This window comes from Lepidochelys olivacea (genome assembly GCF_965140295.1).
Source record: "Lepidochelys olivacea isolate rLepOli2 genome assembly, chromosome: 13".
Lineage (NCBI taxonomy): Eukaryota > Metazoa > Chordata > Testudines > Cheloniidae > Lepidochelys > Lepidochelys olivacea.
In genome coordinates, this window is record NC_140423.1 from 2,097,206 (window position 1) to 2,113,213 (window position 16,008).

The following is a 16,008-nucleotide window of genomic DNA, read 5'->3' on the forward strand; positions in this document are numbered from 1 at the left end:
AAGTGCAAACGAAGGATCTTCTCTATGTCAGTACGGGTGGCAGAATCTGGTCCTCTGAGCTCCCCCGGCAACCTTGAAGATCAGCTCCATAGAGAGATACCTTCAACGAACACATTGGACTTCTCCCAGGAGCACCCATTCATTCTCTCCAGGGTGAGGGAGGTGTGTGCAGAACTGGATCTTCAGTAGTCAAGCCACCTGCCCTGAGACATTTCCCCACTGGGGGCTCCATCTTACAGGGAAGCCCTCAGAGCTCCCTCGCCTCTCCCTGAACAGAGTGGGCAAGGAGGCTGCTCAGCACCTCAGCGAATCAGGCCCTTGCTTTATAAAGCCCAACTGTTCCAGCTTTCAACATTTATGTCTTGTCAAGCTCACTATATAGAATCCATTCCCCACCCACATCCAGTCCAGGACTTCGGTAGAACTTATATAGCGTGTAACTGCCGAATTCATCCTAGGTTTGGCAGAGGACACAATGTGTGCGAGGACACACTGCCCTGGGTGCACTTAGTGAGCATGACATGGTCTTATGGCCAAATTGGGTGCATTTCAACAAGCTGATGGTTCTTCACCTTGAAGCTCAATTATAGGGTCAAATCCTGCCCTAGTGTAAAAACAAATACAACTCGACTGACGTCAGTGGAATTGCGTCTTACATACAGCAGAACGCAATTTGCCCCAGATGTGTTGAAAGAAAGACGGACAACCTCCCCCACCCAAACAGTCCAGTGATTAGGGACTCAGCTGGGATGCAGGAAACCAAAGTTCAAGTCCCTGCTCGGTCTGATTCAGAGAAGGGATTTGCACCTCATCTCCCTGGCCCAAGGCGGGTTCTTTACCTGCCAGGCTCTTGGCTGTTCGGGGGTGGGTCAGTCTCTCTCACTCCAAGGCAAAATTAAGACGACATTTCAAAACCTCTGATTTTTTTTTGCAAACTAGAATTCTCGTTTCCCAGCCAGCTCTACCTGGGACATGATGTTGGCATCAACCTCTGGCTTGATTTGCTCTCACATTCTCCATATCAGTTAAAAAGCAAGCTGGGTCTGTGCTCAGGCTCCGCTGGTGAATGGAAGGGACAACAGCAATTGTGTCTCACGTGCCTGCCCTCTCCCACCACAACTTCCCTCTGTCGAGCAGAAAGAGCAGCTACTCAGATTCTGGACTCTTCATCCTCCGCATTTAGTTTTAAGGGGTGGTTTTGTGGGTAAAGCACTAGACTCAGAATCCTGGCTCTGCCTCAGGCTCATTCTGTGTGAACTTGGCCAAGTCACTTCTTCACTCTGTGCCTCAGTTTGCCTATCTGCTTAATGGGCATGATGACAATGACCTAGCACCCTGGGGTGCCATGAGGCTGAGTTCATTCACGTTTGTGAGGGGCTTGGAGCTCCCCGGATGGCAGGCGCGAGAGCAGTGTGAATCAGCAAGATTTAATACTGTTAGTCATTCATAAATAATCAGCAAAATTTAATACTGTTAGTCATTCATAAATAAGCTCTCTTGGCTCCTCACCCGTTGCTATGCCATCAAATAGGGACAGCACTCTAATTGGCCTCCTCTCTGTTGCAGGGACTGCCGGGTAGATTTTAGGCGCATCCTGCAATTAAACAGAGAGAGAAATGAAGTAGGCAGCACCTTCAGCCCGGCTCATGCTCCTATTGCAGCAGGACTCCCCTGCTCTGGGTAACATCTCAGTGCCTCACGAGGCAGGCCCAAGCCCTGTCATTACGTGGCTCTCAGCTGGCATCTCTTCAGGAGAGCTTCTGCTGGGGGTGAAAGGATCTGTAAGCCCAGAACCCTTGGGAGACGTGTGAGCAGAAAAACACAAGTCAGGAACACAAAGGGCACCACGACTGGGTCAAATGCTAACAGAAAAGTGAGGATTTTGAGGAGTGGTTTTAAGAATCCAGCAGATTCCCATAATCCCAGATAAGAGTCAGCAGGACCCCTCAGGAAGATGCTAACCTCCCTTTTATAGGCAGCACAAAGGATTCAAGCACTCAGAGACCACAGTGACGCATGCCATACAAGAACCAGAGAGATCAAACATTCCCTGTTGCCTCAATTCCTCCTCCCTCTTCAGCTGTCCTTCGGCCATTCTGCTGCTCTCCCCGGGGCACATCCTCAGCTCAGGAAAGCTGTGATGGCGCCACTGAAGTGCACTGGCTAACTAAAAGCAGCTGAGGATTTGCCCCTCCACCTTCACGTCCATATGTGTAGCTAACATTTCCTCTCTGCTGCTTGCCCTCCTGCTGTATGGCCTGAGGCTGCCCCAGTCCAGACGACTCTGGGTTCTGTGCAAATCCCCACTCCCATGTCCTACACAGCATCATGTCCTTTCCCATCGCTAGTGTCCTTCAGTATCTCTTGCCCATCCCCACATGAGATCTGTTGCACTCCTGCCCCAGGTCGATTTCCTTACATATTCCTGTCCTTTGTCGCTGGTGAAGAAGTCTTGCAGCCGTACGTTCCAGTCCGGCCGGCGCTGTAACACCCCATAGCACTTCTGTGGTTGACACATGTAACAGCTCCAGGGCTCTTGCTCTTTTGCCTTTGCTGAGGTACCTTGCCCTACCAGGACCTCCAAGCATTCGACACAAAAGCACCTGCGCAAACCAGGAGAACACGGTAACTCCGAGTTCCAAAGGCTCCTCCACTGAGCCACCTTCCACCTCCAAGATTATGCTTGTAAATCTCCCCAGGACAGGACATTATCATGGAGCCCAATTCTCTCATCTCTCCCACCTTTCAGGGAGACAGTAGGTCCCCAGAACTTCTCTGGCATCCCTGTGGAATGCATGTGTCTCTAGGTGTTTAGAGCTGATGACGCCAGCTATGTGTTCAGCCAGGGTATTCGCGCCCCTGCATCCGGGGCAAGGCACATGCTATTCTCTTTAAGGGCTACGTTCACAGACCCGCTCAGGTATGAGGCAGGCCGGTCTGCTGAGCACAGCACACCACAATCAGGCCCAGGGAATAGTGCTTTCACCTGGGAATTGCTGTCCACAAGCCAGGTCTGATCAGCGGAACTCACTGAGACAACAGTGCGTAAAGAGAAAGGCTGTACACTTTTGGGTTACAATCTGGGGAAGGCGAGTCAGGAGCCACTGGGAAAGTATTACAGAAACTTAAAATAGTGTCTTCTGAACTATGTCTGAAGTGGCTTCTCCCTTTCTCTGGCTGGAGTTTTCAAAGCAGCCAGCCAGCCAGGTCCTATTGAATTTCAACTCCCTCCAGTCTCCTCTGAAAATCTCAGCCCCCATTACTGCACTGATCAGCCTGTCCTAGTCCACACCTATGGGATGCGTAAAGGTTGGAGGCCAACATTTTCAGATCAGACTGCTTATCCCATGGCTCCTCAACCTAGGTACTGAAACCCAACTGCCCAGATTTTCTAGCAGTGCTGAGCCCCCTCCCCCCGCAGTGTCTGCCCCAGGAATTCAGTGTTCCCTCTAATTTTTCCCACACGTGCGGAATGAATTTTGTTATTCACACCAAGACGGAGGTGATGTGTGACACGTCACCTCCACCTTGGTGCACATAACAAAATTCATGTGGCAGGGGTGGGGCCAAGAGATTCAGCATCTGGGAGGGGGCTCAGGGCTGTGGCAAAGGGCTCGGGTGCAGGAGGGTGAGGGCTCTGGCTGGGGATGCTGGGTCTGGGGTGGGGCCAGGGATGAGGGGTTTGGGGTGCAGGCTGCCCCAGGGCTTCAGCGGGGAGAGAGAGCTCCCCCCAGCTGTCTATCCCTGCAGCAGCACCTGGGCTGAGGTGGGAGAGGTGCCTCTTCCCCTGGCCGCGGCAGGTCCAGGGCTAGGGGAGAGGCATCTCTCCCCACCACAGCCCTGAGCACCTGTGCAGTGCTTAACAGGCTGGGGCACAGCCGCGCAGCTGAGAGGGAACTTAGCCCAGGATCTGCTGGAGAAGGAGAACCACCAGTGGCGGGTGCCAGGGTGGGGTGCCTACCTGCAGCAGCTGGCATTGCTACACAGCAGCAGCTCCTTGCCTTCGCAGCAGACGGTGCAATAAGACTGGTACCCGTCCTCGTCGTACATGTAGAAGAGCTCCAGGAATCGATCCTAGCGAGAAGCACCCAACAGAGAGTTAGAATCCCAGGGTCTGCTGCAGAGACAGCCCCAAACAGCACCAGGCAAGATGGAGAGAACGGAGGGGGCACATGGCGCACGCCAAAACCCCTGAGGCTCCAAGAAGGCTCTGGCTCATGCTGAGAGGCAGCAAGGAGCTTTACCTCTCCGGTGTCCCGTGGGAGTCTCCCAGAGCTCCTGGATGCACAGGGCAGCAGACTCTGCATCCGCACGTTCCCATAGGGGCTGGATCCAATTCCCAGGGGAGCCAATGGAATGAGTCTCACTGACTTCCATGGGCTTTGGATCTGGTGTTAGAAGGGTGCCGCATGCTCTCCCCTCTGATGGGCAGGACAAGGGTGTGGCACCCTGGCTCCACCTTCCCCTGCCCTATCCCGGGAGGGGTGACTGGCACCCTCCCCAGCCTTGGCGCACAGTCACAGCGTGGCCCCTCCAGCATCCCTCTGGCAGAGCGAAGTATAACCCCGACACAGAAAGGTCAGCAGAGCTCCCGTAGGCCCTGGGGCTTCCCACACCAGCTGGTTCTCACCCCACACCGCTCGGCAGCTGCTCTCAAAGCCTCGCAGGCTGCAGTAGCCAGAGTCACTACACACCGACAGTGACCTGACCCAGCCTTCTCCCCCGGCCCCCCCCACCCACCCTCACTAGTGACTTACCCTGCAAGTCTGGCAAAGGCCCCCCTCAAACAGCGGGTGGAATGTGGCTGGGTTTTTTCTCCCGCACGATAAACAACTGTCTGTTTAATACAATGAACACACCCTTTAAAAATAGTGTTATTGATCCCAGTAGCACCTAGAGGCCCAGAACGAGAGCGGGACGCCACAGTGCCAGGCGCTGCACGGACGCACAGTGAGAGACAGCTCTCGCCCCGAAGAGCTCAATCTAGGCAGACGAGAGACACAGGAGGGCAGAAAAGAAGGATGATTATTCCCCGCGTTAACGACAGAGAGCCGCAGCAAAGAGAGACAAAGGGCCCCGATTCAGGTGCTCAGCACCCACAATGGGAGCCAGATGTCCCAGGCAGCTCCGCTCCCAGTTTGCTTTCGCCTTCGTTGCTGTAATCAGTGAAAAGGGACCCCTGAGAATCGAGTGGCAGGCAGCAGCCTCTTTGCCACACACAGCCCTTTGTTTATCACTGCCCCCTCCGTGGCTCTCACCACAGCACCCACCAGGAGTCCACAGGGCCCTACCTGCTAGTCTGCAGAATGAAGCATCTTAAGAGCCAACCACCACCTCTGTGACATAGGTATGATCATTAGTACTTTGCAAAGAGGCACAGAGAGTGAAAGTCAGTTCTGAGTCAGTGGCAGAGCAGACTAGAACCCAGCCGTCCTTAAATTGCTACCACCATTCCCGACTGGGCCTTGTCTCACTACACTCCTGTCCCTTCCGGAGTTTCAGTTTTGCCTAGTTTGTAAGGAAACACTGTCCACAAAAACAACAAGGAGTCTGGTGGTACCTTAAAGACTAACAGATTTATTTGGGCATAAGCTTTTGTGGATAAAAAACCACTTTGCCACCGGACTCCTTGTTGTTTTTGAGGATACAGACTAACACGGCAACCCCCCGATACGGTCCATAAAGATAGGCTACTTCTCCCCTTTGCTGCATCCCACTGAATACTGGAATAATTATATTCCAGCCCCCGCCTCATTGTCTCCATTTTCCGTCGACCATTATACGGCCCTTCGCCCCATCTCATTTTGTCAACATGTTTAGGTATAGCGGAATTCCAAGAACAAACCAATTTCTGACCAACTTGCATTTGACCCTTAACTTTTAACCAGCAGACTGATCTCTTAGACTGAAATTTACCCCTGTAAGTACAGAGGGCCAGCGAAAGGTCTATCTACCCCGTAGACTCTCCTGAGAGGAGTCAGGACCCAGTCCTGCAAGGATACACACATGCTTCACTTTGTACATTGACAGCAGCCTCAGCGAACTCCAAGGCACTGCTCCCAGCGTCTGAAGTTAAACACATGGGTAACTGTTTGCAGGGTCAGGGCTGTAAATGAAGTTTGCGTAGTGACTGGCCCTCCTGCATTTCAGCCTGAGGGAAGGATGGTCACCTCTCCAGCAATCTGGAGAACTTCCCAATAATTCCACACGGTGGAATTAAACAGGGAAGACAAATTATCTTTCATCTGAGACCGTATCCAAGCACCTGACTTAGCCACTGACTTTTGACGGAGAGAAAAAAGGAAACTAATTACCTTCAAGGCTCCTGTTGTTGTTTGTGACTTCAGAAACCATTTGCTCTTTACAAATAAAAAACAAAAGGAAAATGTGCTCAGTCCTTAAACGATTTTATGTAGCAAACTTTACATATAGCCTATTTAATAGCACTCGAGTTCCTTAATTTAAACCACTATAGCAATATTGCATATTCACACGAAGGAGTATATATTCACATATTATGTACTTATCTTATACAGACTGTGTGTCCTTTTAGGAGCTTTACTCCAGTGGTTCACTGCTCTGAAACAGTCCAGACAGTCCCAAATGAACGTGGGGGACAATACAGTTAAATACATTTTGGCAGAAAACGTTCTGTATCCGTATATTAGCAGGCAAAATGAGGAAGTGCGTGAATGGCCGTGCCTAGATTCGGCTGTCATGCTACACGTGTCTATGTGCAGATTAGGGTATGTGCAGATAAGGGCTGTGTGTAGCGGGGGCGTATACAGGTTATGTGGGTGTGCAGAGGTGTGGATACGGTACTGACACAGCTAGACAAATACTCCAGCTCCCACATTTCTGGTGTTACACCAAAAAACCGTCGTTCGTTCAGTGCTGCCTGGGAGGGAGTCACAGCCTATCACCGTCCCAGAGGGGTTTCTCTTTGGTGCTTTCTATGCCTAAGTTTTTGCTGAATTGTGACACCCACCCTTGGTGCCACGCCCCCCCATCTCCCGCATTACCTCTGCTTTGGTCCTCCTCCACCCGCTCCTTGCTGTTGTTGCAGAAGTTAGTCTTTAGTCGCTTGGCTGGGGGGCAGTGTTCAGGGGCACAGACCTCTTCAATGCCGTTCTTGAGGGGAGCCACTCCATTCTCTGTGAAAGGAGAGCAGCCTCAGGCTTCCCAGACTCTGTTCGGTCCTGACCCACTACCCTGGCTCATTACAGTCTTGAGAACTTCCAAGAAAGGTGTTGAATTTCTCTCTCTCTCTCCTTTCTTTCTCCCTCATCCACTCCAAGGATAAGTGCCCTACTCCCGTGGCCAAATTTATCCTGGTCTAGTGCGAGGACCATGACAAACAAAGGCCAGAGTGCTCCCGAACTAGAATCACGTTACATGTTCTTTCAGTGGGAAGCCTCTTCCGCTAAGACATGCTCAACCCGATGCCATGTTCCCCACAGCGTCTGGCAACGCGGCACCCACACCCCGTCCTTCACGCAGGGATTTAGTCTGAGCTTCTGATGAGACCCTCAACATTCCCGCTGTGCGCCAGGAGAGTTAATCCCGATGCCAGACCTGGGAAAGGGCTGCATGTGCTGGAGATGATTGGGAGATTGGGGAGAGGGCTGGGAGATTTCTTTGCACCTGGCACGGTTCACCCCCCTCTCTTTCTCACACACTGAGCCCTCCCAGCCAGCCATGACTCTCGGAGAGGCGTCTCAAGGGCCATTCTTACTTTTTACCTTTGCTGGGCATCAAAATATTTCCATAGAGGAGGAAGCTGTGTCCCCCGAGCCCCTCGTGCCTGCCCAAGCCCTGCCTGCTGGGTGAACACAACCAAATAACAGTTTAGTTCCTGGAGCAATATTTTTATGCCAACGGAAAGGTGCTTCGTGTCCTTCCTCTGGCCTTTTGCTAAGCTGCTGCTGGGCACCTTTGTCTACTGGCACCCACTGTGCTACTGCCCAACCAGGGCCAAACGCATCCCTGGGACAACTCCACTGCAACCCCTAGAGTTACACTAGAGACAGCTCTGGCCCAAGGGGATCCTGACCAGCAGATGATGATGCAGACAGGAGGAAAGAGGTTGGCCAAGGCAAATGAATTCCCCACTGCAGGTTACACTGTGGGGTCAGCAGCAGCTAACCAAATTCAAATGGCCAGGTGCATTGACAAGTCCCGACCAGGCCAGCTCTGCTGTCTGGCTCACAAAAGCAGCAAACCTGGAGTTTTCGGTGGTTTCAGTCCCTTGCATCCCATAGGCTTGAAGCCACTGAACGCCCAGTCAATCATGGGCTTTAGCTGCTCTTCCAGAGACTCCCCAGTGGTGCCTGGGAACGTCTTCCCTGCCCGGCTCCTTGCAACCTGCCAGAGAGAGAGGAGAAGTTACCATGTTCTGCACAGCCGGATGACAAGTCAAAGCATCTCACAGTGGCATCCCAATGACGGTCTCACTTGGAAACAACCACTCAAGGAGAGGAGTACTAGTGGCACCTTAGAGACTAACCAATTTATTCGAGCATATGCTTTCGTGAGCTACAGCTCACTTCATTCTTAGGAGCTTACGCTCAAATAAATTGATTAGTCTCTAAGGTGCCACAAGTCCTCCTTTTCCTTTTGCAAATACAGACTAACACGGCTGCTACTCTGAAACCACTCAAGGAGAGAGGGCGAGAATCATGGGGGCTCTCTGTCTTCTAGCCTCTGGCTGAAATGCTGAACCCAGGCGACATGGCTGGCCTGACTTTTCTTGCTTGGATGCAGCCTCCTGTGCCAGCCCTCCCCCCAAACATATGTGCACACTGGGCTCATTCATATCAGCACCTGCAGCAACAGCTGCTCCCAGGGGTGGGGGACGAACAGGCCTTTCCTTGAGGGCAACGCTGCCAGACATTCCAGCAGTGGGTGTGCCAGCTCCGGAGGGCTCTCTTGCTTCCTCCGGGGCTTTCCCTCCCAGTCAGCTGGGAAGAGCGTGCCTGCAACCAGCCACGTCTGCGAGCCCCAACCCAGACAGGAGCAGGAGGAATGAGCCCAGAGCCACTGGCCCAAATTCCAAAGGCAGTGGAGTCCCTGCAGGTTTGCAGTGAGTAACCAGGAGTGGAATGGGTCCCACTGTACGTACGAGATATTAGTGTCACGAGGCATTTAGCCCCAGTGCCAACAACAAGACCTGCTGCTCATCAATCATCAGCAGGGAGCAACTGCTCCCTGGATAACACCCCTGAGCAACTGGGGAGATGCTGCAGGAGAAGCAAAGATCCTGACACAGAGCCAGACTCAGCAAGACCAGCGTGACTCTGGTGGAGCCAGCAGTTACTCTGATCCCCCGCAGCATAAACGTGAGCAGAGTCCGGCCCCAAGTCTGCACCTCGGCATGGTGCCAGGAGAGCGGTGTGAGCATCACTGAGCCCACCCCAAACAGCTGGGTAGAATCACTGACCCTTTGCAGCGTCCCCGGATCTCAACGCGCCCCCCACATCTTAACCAACACCTTGATAGCAGGAACTCTCCTCACCTCCCCGTGCACGGAGGGGAAGGGTCTTGACGAAGCTTATGCAGTGAGAGAGTAACAGATCAGGGAATGGAAGCCAAGAGTCCCGACTCCATCACCTGCTCTCCCCAGAGGAGGGTGGCAGCAGGGCTGTTTTTAGGGGTGAAGGGGCCTCGTTTCCTGGCCCATGCACTTTCACCCTCCTTAGTTTCTTCAGTATTAATGTTGAGCAGACCAGCTGCGCCCCTGCGCCAGCTGCCTCAGTCACTCTGGGCAACACAAAGTGTGCGCCTCACGCAGCAGATCACTAATTACAGCCTCAGCATGGGTGGGATATGGCAGGTTCTAACTTCCCTTCCTATGTCCCCAGTGCTCCCCATGCAGGCCGGAGCCCTGAGAAATGCTATGCCGCCCTGCATTGCCAAGAGATTCCCGCTGAGTGAGCAATCTTGCAACAAAGCCCAACACTGCTCTCCAGTTACCTCCAGGGCATGGTGTACGGCTCGTCGATAGGAGACCAGCTTATTAAATGTGGAGTGGTTGAAATGCTGCCTAAAAGCCACCAGACCCACCAGCTTGTCTGCTGAAACCTAGTAAGAGAGTGATTAATACTTAATAACAGATATGATTATTATTAATAAAATACAAATAATAATAAGTACCAGGCACTTATCTAGCTCCTTCCATGTAAGGACCTCAAAGAACTTTATAAACATTAAGTCTTGCAACATCCCCATGAAACTAAGTTGCATTATCTCCCCCATCCCACACCAAGGAAAATGAGAGACTTGCTCAAGGCTAAAAAGTGAATTAATGGCAGAGCCAGGAATAGAGCACAGGTGTTTTGGCTCCAGTCCCTTGCCTTAGGCACACTAGAGCACATCTATATTTACAATATTTAGTCCTGCAGAGAAGAAGAAACCTGTAACAAACAGAAAGGCAATTAGCAGCATTTGCAAAAGGTGCTTGAACAGCCAGACACGGAGTCAGCTTGTTGTTTACTCTCAAAACATCCGGGCACACAAGATGCCTACGTGACATGGTTTGTTTCCCCCAAGAAAGCTCTGCTCAGATCCAGCATCTAGCTCCTAGTGATCTCAACCACCATGCGTCGTCCCTGGGGAGTGGGAGGCAGGGCTCACATTGCTCTCCAGTAACACCAACATGCGCAGAGTTGTTAATGGGCATCTGGAGGGAGACTCATTCAGCCTCTCTCTGCTGGAGGGAGGATCCGTGCGATGGGGAGAGTGGGTGAGTGGAAGGGAGAGTGTAAAGAACATAGGAATAAATGGCTGACGCTTTAGGCTCCAAGGTGCTCTCAGAGGATCTCACCAGGCTAAAAGAGCCCTGAAGCCCACGTTTTCAACCAGCCTCCATAGCATCACCCACAACATTCCTGGGGGCATCCATTTCGCCTGTGCAGAATGGGCAACTTCCGATGCAAATGGCCATCTGCTCACTCCCCTGCCCATTCTGCATGGGTCGGAGGTGGGAGAGCTACACCTGGACATTTTCAGGTGTGGCTAAGGAGAACCAGCCCCTGTGGCAGAGTGTTTTTCATAGAACCACTTTTTAATCTGAATAACCTGAGAAGTCGGACACTAAAATCTAGTCCCTTAATCACAAGCTCTCCCTCCCGTTGTTGTTGTAGGTTTGCTCCGGGCACTCCTGGCGCTTCTGCTGCAGATGGGCTTATTTTCTCTTTTTGTTCTTATCAGAATCTTTGTTTTTGAAAATGAAACCATGCAAAGAAATCCAATCCAGGCTTTGCAAACAGGGGCAAGGCAATAAGATCCTGGAGGGGATCACAACGACGAGACTTGGGCACCCTCTACTGGCCATCTGGCTGCCTCTGCAGCAGCACGGGAGAAATGTCACACAGAACAGGGCAACCTGAGTTTCAAGGAAATCTGCAAGACAAGAGTCTCCAGCCTGACCTCTACCCCAGGCTGAGCAAGACTGCTGGAGGGGGGCAGTGAGCATCTGCAGCCCCTGTGCTTTCAACATACCTCGGAGAACTTCCCGTCCCCAAACCATTGCACCCAGCGCATTCCGGAGATTGCCTGACGTTTGGATGTGACTCTGTAGGAGACGATGATTGCAGGCCACCAGGAGAAGCCCTTGATCTTCCCCCACACGAGCTCCCCAATTCCAAAATCTTTCCCATCCTGAAAAAAACCAGGGCAATGCAAATCAGCAGCAGAAAACACCAGCCAGACATTGGAGGAGGAGCCCACAGAGAAGCCAATAAACAAGCGCCCTCGAGTGATCGTGAAATTGCCCAGCTGCAATGTGTACACAAAGCATTCTGTTTGCACCTCTCTCACCTTTACACGATGCACATGAGTCAAGCTACTCATGTGTGTAAGCATTTACAGGATTGGGCCCTGAAAGCTAGCTCCTACTCCCTCCCAGATGAATGACAAAACTGCCCTTGATGTCAATGAGACCAGGCTCAGGCCCTAAGTCACCAGGGAACAGGGAATTTTGGTTCTAAGCTACTGTCTATAGGAATCACTATAGCATCACTTGCCCCATAACCTCAGCCATGCGGAACGCAATGCCATCCACAGCCTCAGAAACAACTCTGACATCATAATCAAAAAGGCTGACAAAGGAGGTGCTGTTGTCGTCATGAATAGGTCGGAATATGAACAAGAGGCTGCTCGGCAGCTCTCCAACACGAGTTTCTACAAGCCATTACCCTCTGATCCCACTGAGAGTTACCAAAAGCAACTACAGCATTTGCTCAAGAAACTTCCTGAAAAAGCACAAGATCAAATCCGCACAGACACACCCCTGGAACCCCGACCTGGGATATTCTATCTACTACCCAAGATCCATAAACCTGGAAATCCTGGGCGCCCCATCATCTCAGGCATTGGCACCCTGACAGCAGGATTGTCTGGCTATGTAGACTCCCTCCTCAGGCCCTACGCTACCAGCACTCCCAGCTACCTTCGAGACACCACTGACTTCCTGAGGAAACTACAATCCATCGGTGATCTTCCTGATAACACCATCCTGGCCACTATGGATGTAGAAGCCCTCTACACCAACATTCCACACAAAGATGGACTACAAGCCGTCAAGAACACTATCCCCGATAATGTCACGGCTAACCTGGTGGCTGAACTTTGTGACTTTGTCCTTACCCATAACTACTTCACATTTGGGGACAATGTATACCTTCAGATCAGCGGCACTGCTATGGGTACCCGCATGGCCCCACAGTATGCCAACATTTTTATGGCTGATTTAGAACAACGCTTCCTCAGCTCTCGTCCCCTAAAGCCCCTACTCTACTTGCGCTATATTGATGACATCTTCATCATCTGGACCCATGGAAAAGAAGCCCTTGAGGAATTCCACCATGATTTCAACAATTTCCATCCCACCACCAACCTCAGCCTGGTCCAGTCCACACAAGAGATCCACTTCCTGGACACTACAGTGCTAATAAACAATGGTCACATAAACACCACCCTATACCGGAAACCTACTGACCGCTATTCCTACCTGCATGCCTCCAGCTTTCACCCTGACCACACCACACGATCCATCGTCTACAGCCAAGCTCTGCGATACAACCGCATTTGCTCCAACCCCTCAGACAGAGACAAACACCTACAAGATCTCTGTCAAGCTTTCTTACAACTACAATACCCACCTGCAGAAGTAAAGAAACAGATTGATAGAGCCAGAAGAGTTCCCAGAAGTTACCTACTACAGGACAGGCCTAACAAAGAAAATAACAGAACGCCACTAGCCGTCACCTTCAGCCCCCAACTAAAACCCCTCCAACGCATTATTAAGGATCTACAACCTATCCTAAAGGATGACCCAACACTCTCACAAATCTTGGGAGACAGGCCAGTCCTTGCCTACAGACAGCCCCGCAACCTGAAGCAAATACTCACCAACAACCACATACCACACAACAGAACCACTAACCCAGGAACTTATCCTTGCAACAAAGCCCGTTGCCAACTGTGCCCACATATCTATTCAGGGGACACCATCACAGGGCCTAATAACATCAGCCACACTATCAGAGGCTCGTTCACCTGCACATCCACCAATGTGATATATGCCATCATGTGCCAGCAATGCCCCTCTGCCATGTACATTGGTCAAACTGGACAGTCTCTACGTAAAAGAATAAATGGACACAAATCAGATGTCAAGAATTGTAACATTCATAAACCAGTCGGAGAACACTTCAATCTCTCTGGTCACGCGATCACAGACATGAAGGTCGCTATCTTAAAACAAAAAAACTTCAAATCCAGACTCCAGCGAGAAACTGCTGAATTGGAATTCATTTGCAAATTGGATACTATTAATTTAGGCTTAAATAGAGACTTGGAGTGGCTAAGTCATTATGCAAGGTAGCCTGTTTCCTCTTGTTTTTTCCTACCCCCCCCCCCCCAGATGTTCTGGTTTAACTTGGATTTTAACTTGAAGAGTGGTCAGTTTGGATGAGCTATTACCAGCAGGAGAGTGAGTTTGTGTGTGTATGGGGGTGGGGGGGATGTGAGAACCTGGATTTATGCAGGAAATAGCCCAGCTTGATTGTCATGCACATTGTGTAAAGAGTTGTCACTTTGGATGGGCTATCACCAGCAGGAGAGTGAATTTGTGTGGGGGGGTGGAGGGTGAGAAAACCTGGATTTGTGCTGGAAATCACTTTAGATAAGCTATTACCAGCAGGACAGTGGGGTGGGAATAGGTATTGTTTCATATTCTCTGTGTATATATAAAGCCTGCTGCAGTTTCCACGATATGCATCTGAGGAAGTGAGCTGTAGCTCACGAAAGCTTATGCTCTAATAAATTGGTTAGTCTCTAAGGTGCCACAAGTCCTCCTTTTCTTTTTGTCTATAGGAAGTATTGTAAGATTTTCAGAAGAATGAGGGACAGCTTTTTCTGTTGGCAACTTCACACGCAGCTATGCCTCCTGGGCACTAACATACAGTGCATGCCTCCTCCTGCACTCACGCAACGAGCATGCCCCCTCCTGCTTGTGTCCTGGCTTGCACTATGCAAAAAAAAAAAAAAAAAAAAAAACTCAGAGCAGCCTTTTCTCTGCATTCAAACAAGCCAGTCTCAGGCGCTCCTGGTTTCACTGATGCCGAGACACACAGGCTTACCACCTTCACGCTGTTGGCTGCATCCTCAGCTGGTGGAAACTGGCGAGGTGAGTGAGCTCCACCCATTTCACCAGCAGAGGCCCTTTTCCCCCGCAGAGGTACTAATTATGCTGTGTTATTGGGCATGCAGCAATTCTCCGAAAAGGGCTATATTTTTGGAGTTCAATGTACCCGCCCTCGTCATCCACGCCATATATCATTTGAAAGCTTATTGTGTGTGCGTTTAGATGAGGTATGGGGACAGCAAGCGGTGCTGTAAGCTTGTGGGCAAGGTGGGACAAGGAAACCCAGGCTGGGCCAGTGTCATTTTTTGCATAGTTCCAGGAACCGTGCAGCATGCTTATGACTACAACTTTTTACTGTCTACATTCATTTCAATGCCACAGTGTGGCGGTGTTGTTTTGGCCAAGGCTACCAGACGACAATCTATTAAAAGATTTTTATTGGTTTTGCATGTGCAAGGTTCCCCCTGCCCCCGGAATGAGTATGCTGATTACCATGTTGCAAAAATGACAAATATCAACATTTTGCAATATACTCACATGAACTGTTTTCACGTTGCATATTCTTAGTTTGCCAAAGTATTTCACAAGTCATTAGAATAGTTTTTTTTTTTATATTTTCAATTGAAATTTGCTGACCAGATCAGTCTCACACTGAAGGTTGCACACCAGTAGCCATAGATTGCATCCCTACAGTTTGTACTGCACAGTGGGTAGATATAGATACATGTGAATTCCTGATGTAATGCTTCTCCACTTGTGAGTTCTTGCACATACATCACACCTAGTCTGCCTGGTACGAGGTTTTAATGTGCAACTGTCTATGCATGCTGTACTAGCCTTTGAAATTTCTAGAAACTCACTTTTTAATTCAGTGGCACTTATGCACAGTATTAGTGCGAGAGAGGACAATCCACAGTTTCACTCTGGGCTTCAACGAGTTCACTAAACAAAAATGACCATTTTGATACTAACGTATAGATCTAATTTAGCACAAGTCAGTATACTTGTACAAAATGAAAAATGGTGGTGGGAATGCTCACAATATACACTGGGAATTTTACCTTTGCGGGGAGTTGCAGTACGGGAAGCTATGGAGGATGCAAGCCCCTTAACGCCTATACTGAAGAGAAAAAAAAACTCCCCGCAAACTTTGAAAAATGTGTTATTTGTCAAGAAAAATCAAAAGAATGCAAACCCCTGTCCAAAGCCCCCAGTACTGATGGTGGCAGGAGAGGGGAGTTGTATCAGCGGCTACGCGGTGAGTTTTCTAGTTTAGGTGATGCGCCACCAATGCTCTCTCACAGACGCTGCTTTCAGAAGTACACAAACAAGTCAACCATGGCACTTGCCAGAGGTGTGTT

General features: G+C 50.5%; 1 protein-coding gene across 7 annotated transcripts in view; it reads right to left on the reverse strand.

Annotated features, from left to right (window-relative positions):
* DNMT3B (DNA methyltransferase 3 beta) overlaps nucleotides 1-16,008 on the reverse strand; it is a 49,377-nt gene that overhangs the window by 13,217 nt on the left and 20,152 nt on the right. For all 7 annotated transcript variants that reach the window (XM_084645995.1, XM_084645994.1, XM_084645996.1 and 4 more), the window contains 9 exons: nucleotides 11,500-11,658; nucleotides 9,973-10,080; nucleotides 8,223-8,364; nucleotides 7,023-7,154; nucleotides 6,315-6,359; nucleotides 4,758-4,837; nucleotides 3,962-4,074; nucleotides 2,420-2,603; nucleotides 1,510-1,594 (listed from right to left, as the gene is read on the reverse strand). In XM_084645995.1, the coding sequence (XP_084502121.1) occupies nucleotides 1,510-1,594; nucleotides 2,420-2,603; nucleotides 3,962-4,074; nucleotides 4,758-4,837; nucleotides 6,315-6,359; nucleotides 7,023-7,154; nucleotides 8,223-8,364; nucleotides 9,973-10,080; nucleotides 11,500-11,658 (1,048 nt within the window). The remainder of the gene's footprint in view (nucleotides 1-1,509; nucleotides 1,595-2,419; nucleotides 2,604-3,961; nucleotides 4,075-4,757; nucleotides 4,838-6,314; nucleotides 6,360-7,022; nucleotides 7,155-8,222; nucleotides 8,365-9,972; nucleotides 10,081-11,499; nucleotides 11,659-16,008) is intronic.